Genomic DNA, 23,666 nt, shown 5'->3' on the forward strand with positions numbered 1-23,666 from the left:
GGATAGAAATTTTTAAGGAATGTTAATAGTGGTTGTCATGTATTGGATATAATTTATTTAGTGGATGTTAATGACAAGTTATTGTGCTCCAAATCTGTTACTGAAGTTTTTCATTATTATACAGATGGCTCTGCTAGAGTATGTGAAAATGTTATAAAGTGAGTTCTAAAATCTCTACATATATTAAATTTGCTTTAGGTTAGTTCATAACTTTAAATAGTTATGTTTAGTCAGTCGGTTTCATAACTGTACATGTACAGAAGACTTTAAAATAAGTAATGCCTGAACACAGCCTAGCAGAGAAGAACAACAAGGAATCCTGCTAGACATTCAGCAAAAGTGTAATGTAAATATACTACTGCACATAAGCATGCCAAGCCTACAAATTTAGTAACTTCATAAAAAACATCGAAATGAAGTCCTGTTGCATGACCAGGTATTGATTTGCAAAATAATATATTTTTTTGATTGCTCTTTCCCTATCACATTCATATCTCACAAATCATAAGAACTGAGAAATTTTTACCACATCTAATAAATACTAAAGAATCACTTGAACACACTTGCTGAATTATCTGATCGTCAACATTGACAGCCATGTCATCGACTCATTTTGATACTGTGTTGTTGGAAAGAGGAATTTTTTTCAATTTTTTACTTGTTCCATGGCTATTTAAACATTGAACATATCAATTGCAGCAGGCAATATGAGTTTATCTACAGTTGTGTGGGGATTGGACATCTAAGCTACTCTTAATGCTAGGAGATAAAATGCTTCAAGCATTCTTTTATCAGTATGGCGTGATTTACAAATAGAAGCATGTTCATTCTCAAAGTATGTAATTTTCTTAAGAAAAATTTCAAGGATTTATTTTTGTGATCTGGATGTTTAGTTTCCAATTTTCAAATTAATTTTTATAGCTTCATTTCTTATCAGAGAAGACTTAAAAGCAAACAACGCAGTGTGGTTTTACATCAGTTTAAATAAATGTCATTGTACAATCTTATCTTTTTACCAACCAAATCACTGGATGTAGATGGCTCACTTCATTTTTTTATAAATTTATCCATTTAGCATAAGATTTTAATTAGAAAAAAACAGTTACACTGTTTGACAGCCCACTACAAAACCGAAACCTCGATTATTATTATTTTCAATGTAACTACACTTTTAAAATCTTAAATAAAGGCACAAGATACATACTTTGTATTTGAAACTAAAGTTGCATTCTGCAATCCCTTACACCTCTTTTATACTACTTAGAGCACGACATGTTTACACCTGTTGTACACAGTATAACTGAAAAGTTCGCAAACTAAATTAAATAAAAATACAGATTTAAAGGTAAACAAATTTACTCACATCAGCCCCGCAGAGGGCTGATGTGAGTAAATTTGTCTTTCATCTTCAACTTGAGTTTCAGGAACAAAAAATAGTCTGCTGGAGCCAAGTCAGGTAAATAGGATGGACGGGATAAGACACTGATTTGATTTGTGGTGTAACAACTTGTTAAAACTTGGCATGTGTGCCAGGTCATGTTGTTCTAGAGAGTCCAACTGCCCGGATCCCGGTACTTAAGCCGGATTTGACAAATGTGATGCATCTGGCATTTCATTATTTCCATTTAGAATTCACGGTTTGACCAGTTGGGATAAATTCATTTTTTGATTTGAGTTGAAGAATGCAGTCAACATTGTTTTCACTCTTGATTTTTGTGCTTGACTTTCACCAGTCTCTGTGCTCTTAAGTCTCTGTGGACTTAAGCAATGGATTGACGCTTCGTTTGTGGATCATACATGAAGCACCAGTTTTCATCCCCAGTTCCAATTGCTTGCACAAAAACTTCAGGTCACTATTGGTAGTTTCAATGAAGTTTGAGCACAAGAAAGACGCACCTGTTTTTGTTCTTTGGTCAAGAAGTTTGGAATGAAATGAGAACACACCTTTCAGCGGTTCATTTTTTGTGTTAGAATTGTATGCACTACGTCTTTACTGATGTTTAGCTGTTCTGCTATGGCCTGAAGGGTAAGATGAAGTTGTTCAGGCAGGAGCACACACACTTTTGCAACATTTTTGTCGTGAACTGCTGCGACTGCCTCCTACTTCATTCATCGTCATCCAACGACTTTCTACCAACTTTAAACCGCTTCCACCACGTGTATGTTGTTGTATGAGATTTGGCTTCATCACCAAATGCTTGCTGTTTCATAGAATAAGTTTCAGCAAAAGATTTTTGAGATGGAACACAAAATTTGATTGCGCTTCTCTGTTTCATGTTGCGACCTTGCACAAGGTCACATGAACACAACGAATGCAGCTGAATGTAATGGAGACTGGAGTGATGAAACGTGATGAAATTTTGTACACACACGTGTCAGACATTGTACTACATACATTGTACTACATTGTTCCTTTGTTGTCTGAGAGTTGGCGCTTTGTGTATCGACTACAGAAATTAGACTACAGAGTTTAGTTGTGAAATTTTTCATACCTACTGTCTGTGCATGTTGTAATATGATGCTCTCACAGCAAATATTATGCAAGTGGCCAAATTACAAGGAGCATGTACACTTGAAGTTAGAACCTGTAAATTGCTTATGTTTGTACATTTCTTAATGCATTTTCATATTGTCGCTAAATAATTTTAACTAGGCTACATTGGGTTGGGGTTGAGGGGTTGCAAAATATTTAGTATATACTTTATTTTTTGGGGGTTGGAAACTAAAAAGATTGAGAATTACTGTCCTAAAGACATGTCCTAACCAGCTTCCTTTTCTTTTGTGAACTTCCCATATAAATGCTCTGTTTTATCCATCATCTTATTCTCTCCATCCTCCCTACCCACATCTCAAAAGCCTTACTAGTGCCTCCCCTTCCTTATTGTTAATGCTTCACTTTCATACATCAAGACATTCCATACATATATTTAACTAACTTTTTCCTCCAAACTTTTACTACATAGTAATTACCTTGCAGTGATGGCTCGTAACTAAAATTAGTGGGAGTGCTTCTCCAGAAAATTGTTTTCTGGGCCTTTTCAAGGCCATCGTTAAAGTTTTCTATAAAATAAAAAAACTGAAAAAAAAATTAAGTAGAATATCTGGAACCCGGATAATAATCTAATTCTACACTTTATCACATTCAAGGATAAGATAGTGTGGTACACAGTTTTTAAGCACATTGTGCTTAAAAACCGTATTAATTTATTATTTATTCGGTTTAACCAAATAAATAATAAAATTTCAATACAGATAATATTTTTTAGTATTATTAGATAATAAATTAATAAAATATCCGCTTAAATACACTATAGTCCAGTGGTGCTTAATTTAAATTTCTATGAACACAGAAACATATGCATAATTGTTTTTACTAATTACCTTCTCTTTTGCCTTCAGTGTGTTTTTGGACAGATTTGGCAATGAAGGAGCCCTTACTTTCCGCCATCTTCTGATCATTACTAAAAAAAAAAAACTAAACCACTTTCATATTCGTTCCACAGACTGAACTAGAAAAGGGAACGAATAAGGAACAGTCCATACACATGCGAAAGAAAGAAAAAATTACTTTCCACCAGCATGCAAGGGTCAGCACTGCGGGAGCAACAGTGCTCACTCTCCCTTGCAGCTTTCCTATGTGCGCATGCGCACAACAGCCAAACATCATACCGCTGGAACTTTGAAGCACACAGTTCCATACAAAGATTTTTATATCTTTTTCATAAACTGGAGGATGGCTACTGACATTAGGCTTAAGGATTATATATCGTACAAGTATAAAGAAGATTTAAAGAAAAAAGGACTCATTATATTAAATGTTATCGATAATATCAAGTGGAAATAAGGGGTACTGCAGTTCCACAGTGCCTACATGCGAGCTGCCACTGTTTTGTCTTACTGAAGGTTTTGTCTTTACCATCGCTATTCTTCCTTTTATTACCCACGACAGAACAGAGATGGTATATGCGTTTGGCGTAAGAGGTTGTGTGTGCATTTGTGTGTAGGTCTGTTATAATTTTCCTCAAAAACTATTACACAGATTTTGATGTGGTTTTTGCATTACATAGGTAACACTTCAGAGCAGGTTCTTACATTAGTAATATGATTATAAGCTGCTAGGGGGTGCTGCAGTAGATGTGTTTTTCTAAATCAGTTGGGTTGACTTTGATGTGGTTTTTTGCATTACATGAATATCACTTCAGAGGAGGTTCTTACATTAGTTTTACAGTTATAAGCCGCCAGGTGGTGCTGCAGCAGATATGTTTCTTCAAAATGGCTTTTGAATGTTTCTAAGTCTTTCTAACTCCAGCAGGGCTTCATTATTGTGTGGATTATTAAATAATTTGTGCTGGTCAAGTATAATAAACTTTTATCATCATCAGCCTATAAATGTCCCACTGTTGGGCACAGCCCTACTAATCTTCAAAAAAGTAATAAAAAATAAAATTAAAAATTCTAATAACACATGACAAAAACCCTTAAAAAAACGTGGATAATTGAATAACTCTATTTTTACCTTATAATCCTCTGTGAGATTGTGATGTTTTTAAGACAATAAAATTTAAGATTTTGATTGAGCATCATGTGTGACCCACAGACAGCATAGATAAGTTTTATTTATATTGTAGCATGTTGGTTAAACAAAATCTTAAATTTTATTGTCTTAAAAACAATGTTACAGAGGATTACAAGGTAGAAATACAGTTATTTAATTATTTCACAGGTTTTTTAAGGTTTTTTGTCATGGATTGTAAAACATTTTTAATTTAATTTTTTTTATTTTCATTGTGTTTGTCCAGCCTTCTGTCACCATAGTTCCCAAATATGTGTAATCTATTCTTACTTCACTTATCCTCACCACTAAATCCTCTGTGTTGTTTACTTCAATTACTTTCTGTAGTTTTCCTATAGTTTTTCCATCCCATACTGCAGGACTGTTAACAATTGTGTGTGTGTGTGTGTCATCAGCCTGAATTTTACTATATCATCTCTTTTGCATATTCTTTTTCTTTCTCTTTTTTCTATACTTATTCATCCTTTTTTTTTTGGAATATATTCTTTATCATACCTTCAATGTAAATATTGAACAGTGTCTGTTCAATACTTACTTCCATTGCTACTTTGTCCTATGTATAATTTTATAATTATCCTCCCGTCTTTCCAGTCTACTTATTTCTCTTAATAATGTCTGCCATTTACTCACTCCATTTGACTCTATCAAATGTCTTCTCTAAATATCCACAAACTCATTCTTCTTTCTCTCTCTCTAATTATCTTTCTCCAACCATCATTAGTAGCGCAGTGGTCTTTTTCTCTTGATCTTTTTCTCTTTCCTGAGGCCAAACTGTTCCACTCCTGTGTTCTTTTCTATTATTCTTACCAACCTCTGGCTTAGGAATCTTAACAATATTTTAGTGGTATGGGCTACTAAACTTATTGCTCTTGAGTTCTGAACAATTTCTGGTACCAGACTGAATTGGTATCATTACCGTTTTCATAGTCTTAAAGCTATTCTCCCATACAGTATAGCCTATCAACTATTTTTTTCATTCCTTCCTCATTTAAGCATTTATAAAATCCTAAGAGAAGTTTATCTACTACAGTTGATTTTTGTTTTTCATTTTTTTTAAAGTTTCTTAAAAACTTTCTTGTATTCTGTAAATACAAGAAAGACATTTCTATCTTGCTGATTCATAAATATTACAATGAATAACTTGTGGAAGAAGTACCTTCATCACCTGCTTTTATAGAAAAACTGAAATTTCTTAAAATTGCATATATGTATAGCAAATAACATTTTTTAAATTAAAATTGTTTTTTCTTTAAGCCTTCTTAATGACTAAAGTTCATTAGCACCTACATTAAGGTAATTTATAGATTTTGAATCTGGGACATTTAATGTATCAGTATCCTACTATTACATGTGTCTCTGTGACTGTCAAATTAAACTTTTTTATTTCTCTTGACATACATGCAATCTAAAAAATTCTTTATAAGTGAAGTAATGATGGAAGTATCTGAAAATGTGTTATTCATTGTAACACAAGATTAAATTTAAAAAATAAGTATTTCCCTTGTATTTTTTGTACGTTTTTCCCTTGTAGGTGAATAAATTGATTTGAATTTGTAGTAGCATTCACATTTAATCCTAAGTTTGTAAGTATAGGAATTTTTTTCAAATATGGTAGTGAATATAGTTTTGTTTTTTGTTTATTCTTTTTACTAAGTTAATATGAAATATTTTTAATATGGGTATTTATGACATCTGTTTCAGCCAGAAAATGTATCAGATTGTGTAGGAATTGTGTCAGGTGGAGGATCTGGTCATGAACCGTATTGTGCTGGTTTGTTTTGTCTGAATTTTATTTCAATTTCACTAATTATAGAATCATCTTAAAATTAAGTAGTTTTTTCTGCTACCTAGATTCTCAAACTTGTTTTTATTATATAACTTTGTTTAGATTCTAACAAATGTAATTTTAAGACCTGATTTAATATGCAATGTATTGTTCAACACTCTTGACATTGAAAATTGACTTAAAAAACTAGAAGAGCTATTCTAATATTTTTTTTTTTACATATGTTCATTTTTTTAAAGAGGAAATTCCTTTGGTGGTCCAGTTGTGTAGAATTTACAGTTAACTTAGAAGGTTTTTGAAAGAAAAATTACTTTATTTATGTAGCTTATTTGAAGCCGTATTTTTCTTTCTTTTTGTCATCATTGTTGTTTAGTATTGAACTGTTAGTGTAATGAAATATTTACTGATTTTCTACTCTTGCATTCAAAGTATTTTTACCTGAAAATTTTATAAAATTAATTGAAAATTTTGATAAAATATAGTGCCTATACTCGTATACTAGAAAGCCTTAGGCTTGGTCTCAGTCTCTTTAAATCATTTCTTGTTTGTTTTTTCAAGATTTCATAAATTATAACTTATATTGCTACATTAACAGGGCCTTTCTTAACTTAAGTTAATAATCTGTTACTTTTCTGCATTTCTTTTTTATTTTTGATAAAGATGCAAATTTCTTCTCATTGCAATTTTTATGAACATCATTTTTTCTTACAGGCATCATTTTTTTTATGTTGAATATAACTAACTAACTAATATAACTAACATACTTAGTATTTACTAAGTATGACATGCTGTATGTATCCTGTATGTATGTATCCATGTATGCATGTATCCTAACATACTTAGTATTTACTAAGTATGTGTAGTAAAATACATAAAATAATAATAAACTGATTCAAAACACTGCATTAAAAAGTAAAAAAAAACCTGCTTTTTCAACATCTTGAAATTTTGAACATTTAAGTCAGTGTCAAATTTAGAATTGATTAGTTTTGTGAGTAGTTGTTTTTAATTTAATACCAAACTAAAAATTTAAATTTAAAAAACAGTTAAAAATCTCAACTTTTTTATTTTATAACATGAGTTTTTCAGTCTATTTATTTATTATTTTTTTAAGTTTATTTTAATGAAACAAAAATAAATTCCCTCTTCCTCCACAAAGCAAATATCAACAGAAGAATAAAGGTATACAGTTATATATAATACACCAACACATTACATCAATATATTAAATGAACTTACTCAGTTTAAATCTAACATGTTTATTTAAGATGCCCATCTACAATTACATGTTTATGTAACATTGTGCATATAATCTATATGTTTATTTAACATGTGTCAGTAATTCAATAAGTACTCCTGCAATAACTTCAGTTGGAACCATACTGCAAAACTGTTGGAATCTGGGTTAATGGACCAAAGAAGATTTCCAAAGCAATCTAATATCTTTGAATTGCTTCAGAATTCCATTAAATATAATATAAAATTGGTTAATTTGTAATTAAAACATCAATATGTACTATTTTAACATGAAATATATAAAAATGCAAAACGTTTTAATATATTAGAAAATGCTAAAATTCTTGAATGACTTATGTTATTATTTTCAATTGGGTTAAATTTAATTCGATTACTTAAATAACTTCCAATAAAAGATTGGTTAGAATTCTTAGAATAGATCAGTTGGAAACTATTTAATTGTACAACTTAAAAAATTTGAAGCATCTTTGTTAAGATTCATCTATTTATTATATTGTAACACTAGCTGACCTGTGATATAATAGATCATGGTTATTAGGAAATGTATATATATAAAGTTTGCCTATTTATTTATATTGCATCGCAACCAACCAATTACTTTCAAATTTGCAGGATGCATTCATGTTATCCCAGGAGAGGTTTTAAGCCATCGACCAAGCCCCTAACTTCCTTGAAAGTTAAGATATTAAAAAATATTCATTATTTTTTTTACACCCAAAGTGTGTGAATTAAAGATATTCATTGAGGAAAGAAAAGATAGATTCATTATATTTTTATTACCATGTCAAAGAAAAAGTTATGAATTTTTCATCATCAAAAGTATGTGTACTTTAGTTACCATAGTAATTATTATTCTGCCAGCTGGGCTGGTCTAGTGGTTAACTCATCATCACAAATCAAGTGATTTTGAAGTCGAGAGTTCTAAGGTTCAAATCCTAGTAAAAGCAGTTACTTTTATATGGATTTGTTTACTATTTCATGGATATGGGGGGGGGGGTGTTCTTTGGTGATTGGGTTTCAATTAACCACACACCTCAGGAATGGCTGACAGAGACTGTAGAAGACTATAATTCATTTACATTCATACGTATCATCCTCATTCATCCTCTGAAGTAATGCCTTACAGTGGTTCTAGAGGCTAAACAGGAAAGAGAGACTTACTATTATTCTATGTTTTTTAATTTAGTTTCTTTTTAGATTTCTATAATGCCTGAATACTATAATTATTATTTATCAGTATTACTCTCATAACCATAAAGTTGACATATAGTGCGAGGGTCCATGGAGTGGAGCCCTCTGGGTAGATGGGTATAACAACAGAAGCAAGCTCTGCAGCCATGGGGTGGCCCTGATGAGCCCCTGAGTTGGCTCTGGGAATAGCCTGGGCTGACTGAGCCCCAAGGGTCCAGGTCTTGGCTAGATGCGACCAACTAGTATATATTTTTTTTTAAAGATTTTCGGAGATGAAATACAAGGGCTGTTTTTTTTTTTCAACCTTCAATTGTGCATCTAAGTAAACAAGAGATAGATGGGAGCCAGGTCTGCGCATCGTGCGATTGCACCACCATCCCCACCACAAACTCTGCCATTGCCAACTCCACGGCATCAGTCTGAGCTGAGGTATGGGCAATTGAACATGGCCACTACGATTGATGCTCCTGCGAAGTATGATATGTTTTCTGCAAGTGGAAGGCTGCAGCATTGCTGAAATCCATCACAGAATGAGCCTAGTATATAGTAAAAACTTTATGAATGGTGGTAGTATATGGGAATGGAGTAGGAAATTTAAAGAAGGGCGAATGGATGTCCATGATGAAGGTGGGCAAGGACACAAGTCTGTTGCTACTGTATACCTGGTTGAGCATGTTGATGATTTTGTCCGCGACAAACAAAGGTTTACAATAAATGAACTTTCAAGGTCTTCTCTGTACACAATTGTGACTAAAGACCGGAAAGTGTGAATGTTGGGTCTCAGAAATATTGAGTGAAAATTATAAAATGCAGTGAATGGCATCAGCCTTAGTGTTTTTAACGCATTACAATAATGAGAGGGAAGAGTATTAAAAGTGTATTGTTACTGGCGATCTGACTTGGATCCAGTACAATAATCCAGAAACCAAAGAACAGTCTAAGCAATGGATTCACACTTCATTGTGGTGTCACAATACAACAAATGCCTCAATCATTTTGGTGATTATGTAAAAAAGTTAGATACTTTTCAACTTTTTTAATAATAATGATTTTATTATTAAAATAATTTTGTTATATCAGTGTGTCTTTTTTTTATAGCTTATCAGAGGTTGAAAAACAGCCCTCTATCTAAAAACCTTCTCAGTTATGCCCTATATATATATATATATATATATATATATATTATATATATATATATATATAATATATTCTATATATTCCAAATTACACGCCAATCTCTTGGGAGATGATTCAGTAGCCAAAAGTAAGAAAAAAAGTCATATAAACATAGGTCAGAAAATGGTTTGTTAGTGAGTTTCAGCTCGTGAAACATTTAGTTCTGCTTTCTACTCCCTTTGTGAAATTAAACTACACTAATATTCTTGGAGTACAAATCAAGGACTAAACTTGGTGCTTCCATATGGTTTTCTATCTAAGAACTTGAATAAAAGTGGTCCCAGACCTCTGACTCGCTTAGATTTTAAGCAAAATGAGGTAAAACACAAAACATTTAGTTGTAAATACACTTTTTTAGGTTTGGAATAAAATAACTTTCTTAATTTACCAATAAACAAATAAAAATTTCTAGTTAACTTTGTAGAGAATCTAATCCTGAGAAAATTGATTTAAATAAAATCTATTAAAATTAAACACAAATTTGAGAAGTTCATCTTTAATTAGAAACAAGATACACAAACTAGATTGGAAAAGTGATATGATTTTAAGCAGAACAATTTACATACAAATGGTAAAATTATAAAAATAAATTTGAAATACGCCCTTTTAAAACATTTAAAAAATTATTTTTTCATAAGTTGTCAATAAGAGCTGATCAACAATTAAGTTTTTTTTAAATTAGTATTATGTAAAAATTTGTAATGAAAGTAATATTGTTTCTGTAACAGAATATCTGGTACTTGTAATTTATGTAACTTGGTGATAGGATTTTTCAAATGATTTGGTAATTTATTAAAAATAGCAACATAACCATAACAAAGCTCTTTTTCATAAGCTGAAATATTGTGTTGTCTGGTTTGGTAGGGGTAGATATTGTTAATTTTTAATTTTAAGTGAATATTCTTTTTAGCAAAGAATGCCAGGGAGTTACTGAAACATAATTGCCCAACTGGATTTATATAATATCTATTCCACTCACTCTCTCTCAGTCATACAGTTAGAATATGCATCTCACATAATTTCCTAAACTCTGGCAATGATTTTGCATGTTGTATTGTTTGGTGGTGTTGCGTATGACTAAGTAGCTTATTATGACAACAGTCAGTCCCATGAGGAAACTAGATTTCCTGTCAGAAAAATGTGACATTTAAATTGGAAAATATGGAGTGATATTTATTTTTTAAATTTCATAGTTTTAGAATTAATAAAAGGTGAGGAGAGTTTATTTTTCAAAAATAAATTTACCTATGTTTTTTCAGGCTTTGTTGGTAAAGGTATGGTAAATGCAGCAGTGGCAGGTCATGTATTTACATCCCCACCAACATCACATTGTTTGACAGCTATACGAAATGTAGCAAAAATGTATAAAGGTAACATCCGTACACATTGATCAATAACCCATTTTATTTTTTTCTTTATTATAAATATGATCACATTGTACTGAGCGATCACATTGTTATCATGCTCATGTGCAGACTGCACCCCCTATTGGTACCTCCGACCAGTCAACCATAGCTTTACTTTAAAAGAGGAAATTGTGTTACCGTAAAATAAGATGTTGAAAAAGAGAGACTTAAATTTTCTTACTGATGTTATGGATGATGAGCTGGCCTGGTCTAAATTGTCTGAAATTATTAATAACTGCATTTTTATCCATATTTCCATGACCACATATAATCTAGAAAACTATGGATGAATGCTCAGTTGTTTGACAAGTGGTGATTGTGCCTATTACACAGCATTCAGATCATTGTCTAGTGAGTTAAGTGAGCGGACACATGAGTCGAGTACTAATTGTACTGATGGTGTTCTAACCAGCAGCAAATGGTTTTTAAAAAAAATATGAAATTCAATCGTAAGGAAGGGGTGCTGCTTTTTAAGAATTCCACTGGAATGGTTGTTGGCAGTTAACGATGCTACTGTTGACTTCCTTGCTGAAAAGTTTTCTACAGAACCTCCCAGAATTTTTCATCATTACTTTGGGAGACAACAGCAGTTGAGACAATTTCCTTAATTCAATTCAGTGAGGAATTTGTGTGGAAGCTGTTTAATATAGATGTCAACTCAGTCCTTTGCTCAGACAGCATACACCTGCTCCTATTATCTAACTGTTCTGAGGTGCTTGCTAAACCTCCCACAATTCTGATGAGCAAATCTATCAAGAGCAGGATTATTCCAACTTCTTGGCACACCTCAGCTGTAACTCTTATTTAGAAAAGGAAAGGAGACTGCTTATTGCCTGCTAACTATAGACCAATAAGTGTACATACAGTCTTCATTAACCCTAGGGTGGTCGGGCTACAAGAACGGTTAGCTGGGTCTGTTGGACCCAAGAAATAAAACGCAGTAATTCAATATTAAATGTAGTTAATTACAAAAAATCACTAATATAATAGTGAAATACAAATTATCTTATTTCATAAGATAAAATTATTTAATTTTGAAAAGGTTTTAACTATTTTTAAGAAATTTAAAAAAATATGTTTTTTTTTTTTAATGTAGTAGAAATGTAAGTACTGTGAAAAATGTTATTTAAAAAATTAAAACCCCTTTTCTAATGTCTTATTTATATGCATTCCAAGTGCATATTTACAAAGGTAATAACTTAAGGTTTAATCTGACATAGCTTAAAAGAGAAATGAATGATAAACAAACAAGATATTTATCAATGAATTCTTTACTTTTCAAAGTAGTCTCCACTCACTATTTCTGCATGCGTCAGGCACAACTACACCATGCACTTTTACAGAAATATTTTGTTGTATTGTCTTTACATTTGTAACATCTTCCTCTTTTCCCTTGTTGCGGATCAGCTCTCCTTTCTTCTACACCAGAAAGGCTTGAAGCAAGCTGAATTTCATGTGGAAGATTCTCTTGTGTAGTGCACATCATCTTGTAGGGGTTTATTAGAGTATTTTCCAAGGTCTGGCAATATTCTCTTCTTCATAATCTCAGAGTTTGAACAGAGTTCAACATAACTGTTAAGTGCCCCAATGTTTAAAAATGCAAAAAAAAGACAAAGGCCATCATTATGTTCTCCATGCCACCATATATTCACCCTACACTTCATCAATACAACAATATGATTGCTGCCTTTGGCTTTGTCATAATATAATATTATGCTTGGTTTTTATACCACCAATTTCAGGGTCAATTGCATTATCAAGTGCATTGATGAGAAAAGTAACAAACATTTATGTTTAGAAACATATGAAACTAATGTGAGGTCTTCCTGAAAAGCTAACATGGTGGAATATTTTTTTTTTTTATTAAAACTTCTGGCAGAACTTGAGGTTTATTTTTTTTAACATCCCCACAGTGGTGCAGTTTTTTCATTTTTCAACATCTTAGTAACAACGTAGGAGTTAAACCAGTTATCAATTGTCAGGTTTCATCTGCAACCTTATTCAGGATCTATAATTTGCAAAATATCATCAGCTTTATTATTACTGACTTTGAAGGATCCATCTGGCTGAACACTTTCCAAATACTTCACGTAATAGGTCTTAAAAAAGCTAAAATGTAAACCTTTAATCCATATTTTGCAGATTCATTTAGGATGTAAATCTTGAATCTGCATATCATGAATTTTTTTTTGATAAATTGAAAGAAAGGGATTTTAATTATAATTCTGATACTATTAAACTAATAGAAAAAGGATATAGGTTTGATTGATGATTAGTATATTCTGGTTTTCAAAGCTATATTACTGTAGTGAGACCTTTGTAGAATTGGAGGGGGTTAATAGTAGAACCCACCGGGTTGGTCTAGTGGCAAACTCATCATCTCAAATCAGCTGATTTTGAAGTCGAGAATTCTAAGGTTCAAATCCTAGTAAAAGCAGTTACTTTTATATGGATTTGAAAATTAGATCATGGATGCCGGTGTTCTTTGTTGGTTGGGTTTCAATTAACCACACATCTCGGAATAGTCAGCCTGAGACTTCACTTAATTCATACATAATATCCTCTCTCATGAGTTGGGAAGGCAATGGCAAACCACTCGTAAAAAACCTGCCAGGAAAATTCCAGTGCCTATGAAACTGCCAAAAGTTGAACATGACTGATTGACTACGTAAATAATAATAAGTAGAGATGGGCTTTTCTGTTGTTTCTGCCAAATAAAAATGAACTGTTTATTGAAAAAAATTGTTTAAAAAAAACAACTCTGTACAAACTGTTGGTAAATAACAGATTAATATTTTTCTAAATGCATTGGCTGCAGGCTCAGGATGTTTTGGTTGATGCCAGTGAAAATCATTTTATCACAAAATTTGACAGTTTATGACCCTTTTATTCCGCACTTTAATATTGCTGTATTTTTATGAAAAGATTTTTTTGATGACCTTTTCTCATTAAATGGCAAACTGTTTATTCACTTCATCTGTTCATTAGAGTGAGCTGACAGCCTGTTTGATGATTCAGTGTATTTACTAGGAAGTAATACTATTGGGCAGAAAAAAGGAGTGAAATAAAAAACAGTTGTCTTTTTTCTGAAAAACAACAGTTTAGTTAAACTATTTGTTCATTTCCAACGCATCACTAATTGATAGAATCTTCGGAAATCAAGAAATTTTCTACAGATTTTGTCCTTAAATTTGATTTATTATTACTTTTTTGATATTAAAATAACAATTTAAGGGCATGTTATAATTCTTTTCATAATTATTCTTAATCATATAATTAAAACAAGCATGTTGACATAGGCAATCAGATAAATTTAATGAAAACAGAACTTAAACACATCCAGCATGTAAATTTAAAATGCCAAAATATAAAAGGTAATTAAAGATATATTTATTATTAAAAAAAAAACTGAAATATGCAGTCTAATACTTTAATGGTTAAAATATATGCCTTCTAGATCAGCCAATGTAGGTTTGACTTCTGGCAAGTATATAGCATTTTCTAATTTCATTCTTTTTTATAAAATTTATCCAATGATGGAATTACATTCTTCAAATGATTGAGTAACCAAGGTTGTTGTAATGAATTAAAAATTAAATACTTCTGACTACTTTAACAAAGGAATTGTTTTTCATTACAGTACCCACTTGTTTTTACATTACTTACACGTGAGAAGTTATCTCTAAAGTAAACACCATCTCATAAAAAAATGTATTCTGAAAACTTTATAAATATTTTTTATTTCTCTAAAATTACATAGCTTATACTACTTCTCTATATAATCACCATATGAATTAGACATTCATCGTAGTGATACATCAGCTTCAATATAGCCTCACTGTATTCTTCTGCCGCCAGTCCATTTAGCCACTGATTAACAGCATTTTTAAGTTAGTTCATCATCACCCGCGAATTGCTTACCACAAAAATTCTTTAAATTTTCCAAACAAATGGTAATCAGAAGGAGCTAAGTCTGGACTATGTAGTGGATGATCGTAAATTTCCCATCCAAATGTTCTCAGAAAATCATGTATCGGATCCGCAACATGTGGACATGCATTATCATGCAGCAGAACAACGCCATTGGTTAGCCGCCCATGTCGCCAATTTTGATGGTGCAAAATAACTTGCGTAGAGTTCTGCAGTAGGCTTCTGCATTTATAGTCATTTCACATGGCATAAAAACAATTAGCTGTATGCCAAACCAATCCCAAAAGACTGTGGCCATCAGTTTGCATGCACATGGCTGTGGCTTGACCTTTGTTGGTCTGGTTGGTGACTGAGGATGACGCCATTCACTTGACTGTCATTTTCTCTCTGGCATGTAATACGAAATCCATGTTTCATCGCCGGTAACAGTTGAATTATAGAACTCATTACCTTCTTCTGTGTAGCACATAAAAAATTTGGTGATTATTGAGGGGTACTTTATTAAACCATTCCTTAACCATTTTTATACTCCATCATACTTCTAATTCTTAAAGGAGTTATCAGCATTTTAAAAATAATTTACTTATGTAGCATTTATTTGTATGTATGTATTATACTGTTATTACATGTATTATATTTATTTGTCTTGTTTTATCCATTAGGTGGTGTTTTAGTTTTGGTATTAAATTATACTGGTGACAGATTAAATTTTGGGCAAGCAATAGAAGTTGCAAAAGATGAAGGCATTAAAGTGAGTAATGGTATATAATTTTCATAAGCAACTCAATAAATAAATTAGTAATATTTTAATTCAGTATAATATTTTATAAAATATAATTCTTATGCTACTTGAAATAAATAAACATATACATTTATACATTTAAGATAAAAAAAGTACCTAAAGGTTAACTGAAACAGGGAATTTATTTTACTTTTAAAATTTAATCTTCAAAGTACAAAATTGCTTCAAAGAAATAAATTTCACACATGTCAAGTTTGCCAAACCACTTCAAATCTCATTACTGTTGGAACAGTACAGAACTTAAGGATAATAAGAGATATATTATCCCCCTACAATCACAGAATCTGGACAACAGTACCTTGCTGCTGGGTCTTTCTTGTTATCAGGCAGGTATTTGCTTATTTAGTGTTTGTTATATATTAGTTTTATTTACGGACAGAATCCACTGGAATTGTATGAATTTCTGTTCGGATGAAATCTTTCAGTTCCTGTATAGAGTGAGGTCAGCTGGTATAAACCTTCTCTTTAAATTGACCCCCATAGGAAAAGTCGCATGCTGATAAATCAGTTGAGCGGGAAGAACAAGTAACATTTCTGAAACGAGGGATAACATGTTGGAGAAATATTTCTTGGATGATTGTCACAACGATAATTCAAATCACGTGGATAGAGTTGTGCTACTTGCTTTTTATAAGGAAGGAATATTAAATCCTCATGTAAGATGCGTCCATTGGATCTATGGGTTAAGTGTAAGGCAGTTGAATGGTGACAAGCAGGACACTGAGGACCACACTGAAACACTTCTGCCACACTCTGAACATTTTTCAGGTTTCACTCAGTTCGAGGCCAAACAGGCAGCTTCTTGTTTATGATGGATGCATTAGACCTGAATTGTCTGACCCGATACAATATTGTTTGGCGTGCGGGAACTTTTCCATTTTTTCCGATCTCAAAATGTCTTAAAACTCTTTGCTTTACAGCAGTGGGGAACCGCTATGTTTGCAAAACACTTCCTCTGCAGAAGTGTAATGGAGCCAACCAATGGTGCATTATGACCTGAGGGTTTGGAAATGAACAGAATGCAAAGGTAGCAGAAGTTTATTATCTCCCTACTAATCACAGAGCCTCGACAAATGTCCTGTGCTCCTGTATCTTCTGCTTATTGGGTGGGTCATTAATTATGTAGTGGCAGTTACAGAATTTTGTGTTTTATTTATGGATGGAGTTATTTGCATTCTGGTCCTGTAGACCAGTTAGAAATAATTTATTGGGCCTGATCATGGGAGATTAGGCGCATATGAGCTTCATACTGGCATGATTCCTCTTCAGTCCATCCCCTGAAGTCCCTTCAGTTCTATTGTCTTTCGGTCTAACAGAAATACGCCTTTCCAGGGGTCCAAGTGTCTGGAGGAAGCAATGCACTCTGCTTTCCGGAGAGAGTCTCTTGTACTGGCTGTGGCCCCAAAAGTTTAAACTGATCTACTGAGCTATATATGTTTCCCCACCTACATATTATTCCCCACCAACATACACCACCACCCCTACATAGATGTGAGCATGGCACAAACCTTTACATCGTCTAACCATTCTACTCCACCTAGTAGTAGTTAGCCGTAAATCAAAAAGTACTTTTTGTTGAAAAAATAGGATATTTAGTCAGTGGGTCAACTTTTAATTACTAAAGTTTTAAAGTAATTATTGAAATCTAACTTACACGATAACTAACTACTGTTTAACTATGATTTGTTTTGTCTTCTTAATTGTTTTTTCTGATCGATGAAGGATCTGCTAATATGGTGTTACAAACAGGTCTGCTTAGAAAATAAGTCAATGTAGACTGCATACATTGAGATCAAACTAATACCAAAACAAACTGCTTTTTATACTTTATAAACTGCTTTTTTTATTGCAAGTTCTTTATTACCTGCATAAATTTTGGTGTAGTATCATTACTTCAAAAAGCAGTCTAGGCTTTATAAAATGGTTGTTTGTACTGTTGGTGAGAATCACTCAAAATCCAATGTCCAGCATGAGATTATTATTATTTATACTTAAGGTACAATAAAGTGTGTCCATAAAATCATGCTGAAGCTTAAAAAATGGAGACATGAAACAACAGTAAAAGAGAAACATTTCACAATTCATAATTGATGAAGTTTTGGTTGGTAGCACACACTCGTGCTGTAAGGGTGCGCATACAATGTGGCCAGTGACATACTGGCCTCAGATCATAATCTGGCCAGAATGTAGATCACAGAAAATTCATGTGAATTCATTGAGTTTAATTATAATTTTCTGAAAATAAACATTAATGTGGGGTTCTTAGTAAAGACCAAACAATTGGATGTTTTTTTTTAAATACTATACCATAATATCTTATAAAACAAAAATATATCTAAGTGATATATATAATTTAACAGTATACACACACATACACACACACACACACACACACACACACATATATATATATATATAAGTGATATCTTACAATATCACTTGGTATATGCTTAAACTTTTCGCATTTTTCCAAACAGGAGATGATAATGTATCCTCAACAATATGGTGCTGTTTCGTCTATGAAGACTGTCTTGATTTCCTTATTAAGATATTTCTCAATATCAGTAGATCAGAAAAGGTAGTTGGAAGTAATAATTTGTGGTCCCTTAACTTATTCCTATAAACTTTTGGATTTCTGTTAAGCAAAATGTGTATTTATCAACATCTACTATTTGAAACATGGAGATGATTGCAGTTATCACTCCTGATGTTCTCAGTACTCAACAGAATATGATAGGAATTATATTTTCTCTTTTATGTGCGGGATAACTCATTGAATTTATTCAGCATTGATTTTTATTGCATGTAAAGTAAAATTAAAAACCTTTTCTCATTATTTGGCACTTGTTTCATTTTTTCCAGTTATGATTAGGAATTTTTTTTATTCTTTTCTTGTTGATATCACCACATAAGCTGAAAGTGTGTGCATGGGATATAGAAATAATGCCATGGCTTACCGGGATTTGAACCCGGGACCTTCACATGAAAGGCCACTCTTATCAGGGAGATTGATTTGTTTCATAGCCATAATTTTTTTTGATAATTTTGATATGATACATTTTTCTTTTTACAATTCAAAGTATTCTAATATATTGGATAAGAAGAATGAATGAGTACTAAGCATCATGAAACTAGCAGGAATGAAAAGAATACTTAATAGTTTTTTTCACCTACTGCATTGTTTTTCTTTCAATTTTTTTTTTAGTATTTAAGCAGAATCTCTACTTCATGAATGTTTTATTTTGGAATAAATTAAAAACATAATTTAAAAATCTCATTTAAAACTAATCAATATTACAATCTGATGCAGATAATGAAACTAATGTTTTTGTACCATAATATTGGGTATATTTTAAATAAAACTTAAACTTATTGTATTACTTCCCTAATTCAATTAGCATTTTCAAATCTTGTTCAATAAATATATTTTTTTGATTACTTTTTATTGATTATTTTCTCATTTCACAGCTGAAGTGCAAAGAGGTTGATGTGATTCTCAGGTAATCTTAATTAACATTATCATTCCTGTTAATTAGCTGGGAATTCTTATTGTATTTGGAAGAGAATTCATGTTGCTGATGAGTAGAAATTTAAAGAACTTTCAATTAAATTTAAATTTTCACTCAAGTTCTAGGATAGATAACACATCTAAAAGACATCTTTTACAAACATAAGTTGACAAAATATGGATTATCCCAGAAAGTAACATCCTAGAAATTGATGGATGTGAAGTTAGAATAAAGTGTCAGTTGTTAAAGCCACATTTAGTGAATTAGTACCCATTAATCACTGAAGTGAAGAACTGAGTTCAGTTCACAGCATACGTTTGGTATGTTTTATTAAACCAGCTGTCAATGCAACAAAAAAAAAAAAAAAAAAAATGGAGCAAGACAGAGGTCAGTTTCCTTTCAGTACTAAGATATACCACCTTCTTCTTGGTTGTAATATCCTGAAACTCGCTCAATACATGTATTCTCACATAATGTGCATAAAGTTCAAGGTTATATACCTATGTGATTTTAGTTTAGTTCACATTTACTGTTAGCATCAAGTTTTTTATTTTCCTCTGCAAATGCTCTTAACAGAATTATAGGTAATGTGTGAAAACATATTAGTTTTATGTTAGCTGTAATTTAGGTAATATCATTCTTTTTTTTATATAAAAATTTTCCTTCTTATTCAGTGTTTAGAGAACTTTGATGAATAATTTTTTCATAAACTCTATCCCCCAGACCCCAAAATCACCGTCAGCTCAAAAGTTTTTATATATATTTTACTTTCTTGTGGACACGATAACTAACTGTCGTAATTTTGTGCCAATCACTTTCCAATTGTTCCTTAAAAATAATTCATCTCAGTCGAGTTCGTTAAGAGCCAAAATCAGACAATGAGGGGCTAACAAGATAGCCCTCCCTAGCGATAACAAAATATCATTATAACTTCGTTATTAAGTAAAATATTGAAATTTTTTAAATTCTTACTATTCTTTGGATAAGGACCTAAAACCTATTTAAATAAGTTCTTTTTTGATATCAGCAACCATTAGCCCAGGGGGTGGAAAAATGGGATTTTAAAGATGAACAAATCATTCCTTCCTTAATAGACACAGCATTGAATTGGTTTAAAGTGGTCGTTTCTCCTCTAAACATTACCCAAAACTTTTGTTTGAAATAATTTTTGATATGACCAACCCTTACTGCAAGGGATGACCAAAATGTTGCTGGAATTGTAAGAAGATGGGGTTTGCCATATGTTAAACATGTGAAACTTTTTTCACATGCAACCATTGTCGTCGTATTGAGTAAACTTGAAGTTTTTTTTAACTTTAAGGTGGAAATCTTTTTTATCCACTATTTAGCACCGAAGAAATCTACTTCCCACCTTCTGGCATGCCAAAGGGATTTTTATTTTTTTTTATTTTAGAAGCCAAATTTTATATTTAAAAAATGTCTGTAATGAATTCCATATAACTTTTCCAGCTAAGCCAGTCAAGAACTTGATTTTTTAAAAATGCCAGAAAGATTTTTCAGTTCAATCACCTTAATTTGCATTCATTACTTTACGAAAAAGTAATTACTTTTTATTGAAAAACAATAACCAAAATTATGAATTCTTTTCACATTTTTATATAAAAATATTTATTTATAATTTATTATAAAAAAATTTTTTTTGATTTTAAAAATTTGGGAGCTCCCCTATCAGGAGAGGGGAATTTTATTATTTTAGTGATTTAGTTTTGAACATTCAAAAGTTTAAATTTCAGTTTTTTTTTCATTTTAGGGGCTCCCATACCCAAGTGGGAATCATTTGGGTAAAATTAATTTTTAAGAAAATAATTCTTAAATGATGATAATAAATTGAAAAAAAAAAATTTTTAAATTGTTTAAAAAATGCAGATACACCACACCTATAATTCTAAATAAACCAAGTTACAATTTTCTAGGAAGGGGGCAACAGTTTTTTACTAATTTATTTTCCAAGAAATACTAAAGCAAGGACTATAAAAAAATTAAGTTTTTTTACATTTTAAATGCAAGGAGTGAAATGGGTTTAAATTTAAAAAAATTTAAAAAAATATTTTTTTTTACCATAGACCATTGGTGTAGAAGGGGCAAAAAAATTCTCTATTGGTCTGAAAGCCTATTAAGTAGAAAATACAGATGCAAAAAGCTCCCATTAACTCCTTTTCTGAAGCAAGATATAGGTAAAAGAAAAAAATATATAAAATAATTTTTTGCGTAGGGTGTAAATATCAAATAAAAATTTTTGGTAACGTGTAATTTTATTAAAAAAAAACTTAAATTTTGTTAAATTGTTTGCTGGTGTAAAGATTTGAAATTCTATTTCTGCCAAAAACACCCCATTCCTTTTTCCAATGTTGCAAAAATTTAATACATTTCCCCCCCGAAAGGTAGTACCTGTCTACCAAGTTTGAAGAATATCAGTTAATGGGGGGGTCGAGAATTAAAAGATCAAATACAGGCCAACATACATACATATATATGCACAAATGTCTATCTGACAGAAATAGATTTTTTTAGGCTTTGTTGCATTGGAATAATAACTTTTTTGTAAATTATTTACAATTTATTGAATTATTATTTTTTTTTAATAAAGGTTTTTTAAATATCTCCTTAAGAGGCTAAAAGTTAAAAATTTAACCAAATTTTTTAGATTTAAAAAAATTTTTTTTACCTATCTGTACATACATATATATGTCGTGTGACCTGATTATATACACACAGTAGAATTCATCGTTTTTAAAGATAATCTTTAAAAGATATTTGATGAACACTAATTTTTTTAAGGTTGAGAGTGTTACAGTTGGTGATGATTTGGCATTATATAATGCAGTTGTTGAAAAAGCAGTTGGTAGAAGAGGTCTTTCTGGAATGTTATTTGTTTTGAAGGTAAGAAAGAGTGTACATTTTTTTACAAAATTAAAAATAAAACATGATTAAAAATAAAACATGGATTATATAAAATAATCCCTTTAAATACGTTCTTGTTCTTTGAAAAGATAAATTTTAAATTTTAGTCATCCTCATTTATATTTTGTGTCCTTTTCTACTAAAAAAAAAAACATTCTGAATCTGCTAATCAGCATCCAATTTGTATAGTGAAGTCAGTTTTAAATTTATATGTAAAGGAAGGTTTGAATGGCTGTCTGATGTTAAAGTTTTATTATTCACATTGATGCTTTAGTTTAACATTTTCAGTTATTTTGAATACTGACTGAAAAGACAAAACTGCTTATTCCAGTCTCATTCTATTAATAGTATTTTTTTTAAAACTGTGTTTATGTAATACATTTTCATAAAATTTCATAGCTAGCATCTATGTCAAGATTTTATTTTCTGGTCAGCATATTAAAAGTATCATTGGGAATTATAGAATCCACGCAGATCTTTTAATCTTTTTTCAAATAACTTCTACTTGAATAGTGTCACACAACTGCCTAATACCTGTTTAATTTGCTCATTTCTACCTTTCCTTAACTATGCAGCTTCCATCCATCATACTTCTGTTCTTTGTAAGTTGAGTTCAGGACACCTTAAAGTTAACTTCACATAATCTACCCATTATAAAATAAATGTAGAGTCGGTGATATAATCCAATAATACCCATATATTAGTTATTCAATCTTGATTGAGATATTCTCTAGACCTATTGTACATGTTTAATTATGTAAGAGGGTCTGTCAAATATAAATCTGATTTTTGCTTAGTGACTTGCATATCAACATGAATGGGCTGGCAATGGACAAATATTGATGGTGGCCCAGCCAGCTTAGCATTTGCATCATCTCTCTGGTAAGTAGCATCATGTCAAAGAAAGAAGTTCCATTGTCATTTTTTAACATATTATTGTGAAGTTTCTCCTGAATGAGGGCATCACACTCCAGAATTTTGACTAATCTGCACGTTCATTTTGAGTGCATGATGTTGTCATATACCCATGTTTACAATTGGGCCAGCAGATTTATAGAAGGGCATGAAGCTGTAGAAAATGTAAATCATAATAGGCAATCAAGGACAAGTGTAA

At 31.5% G+C, this 23,666-nt stretch overlaps 1 protein-coding gene across 8 annotated transcripts in view; it reads left to right on the plus strand.

The window, feature by feature from the left end:
* LOC142328459 (PTS-dependent dihydroxyacetone kinase 1, dihydroxyacetone-binding subunit DhaK-like) overlaps nucleotides 1-23,666 on the plus strand; it is a 66,296-nt gene that overhangs the window by 2,973 nt on the left and 39,657 nt on the right. For 6 of the 8 annotated variants that reach the window (XM_075372252.1, XM_075372251.1, XM_075372250.1 and 3 more), the window contains exons 3-6: nucleotides 6,275-6,344; nucleotides 11,243-11,353; nucleotides 15,982-16,070; nucleotides 22,430-22,531. In XM_075372252.1, the coding sequence (XP_075228367.1) occupies nucleotides 6,275-6,344; nucleotides 11,243-11,353; nucleotides 15,982-16,070; nucleotides 22,430-22,531 (372 nt within the window). The remainder of the gene's footprint in view (nucleotides 1-6,274; nucleotides 6,345-11,242; nucleotides 11,354-15,981; nucleotides 16,071-22,429; nucleotides 22,532-23,666) is intronic. The other 2 variants (XM_075372256.1, XM_075372257.1) reach the window with 2 other exon arrangements.

This window comes from Lycorma delicatula, chromosome 7 (genome assembly GCF_047948215.1).
Source record: "Lycorma delicatula isolate Av1 chromosome 7, ASM4794821v1, whole genome shotgun sequence".
Taxonomy (NCBI): Eukaryota; Metazoa; Arthropoda; class Insecta; order Hemiptera; family Fulgoridae; genus Lycorma; species Lycorma delicatula.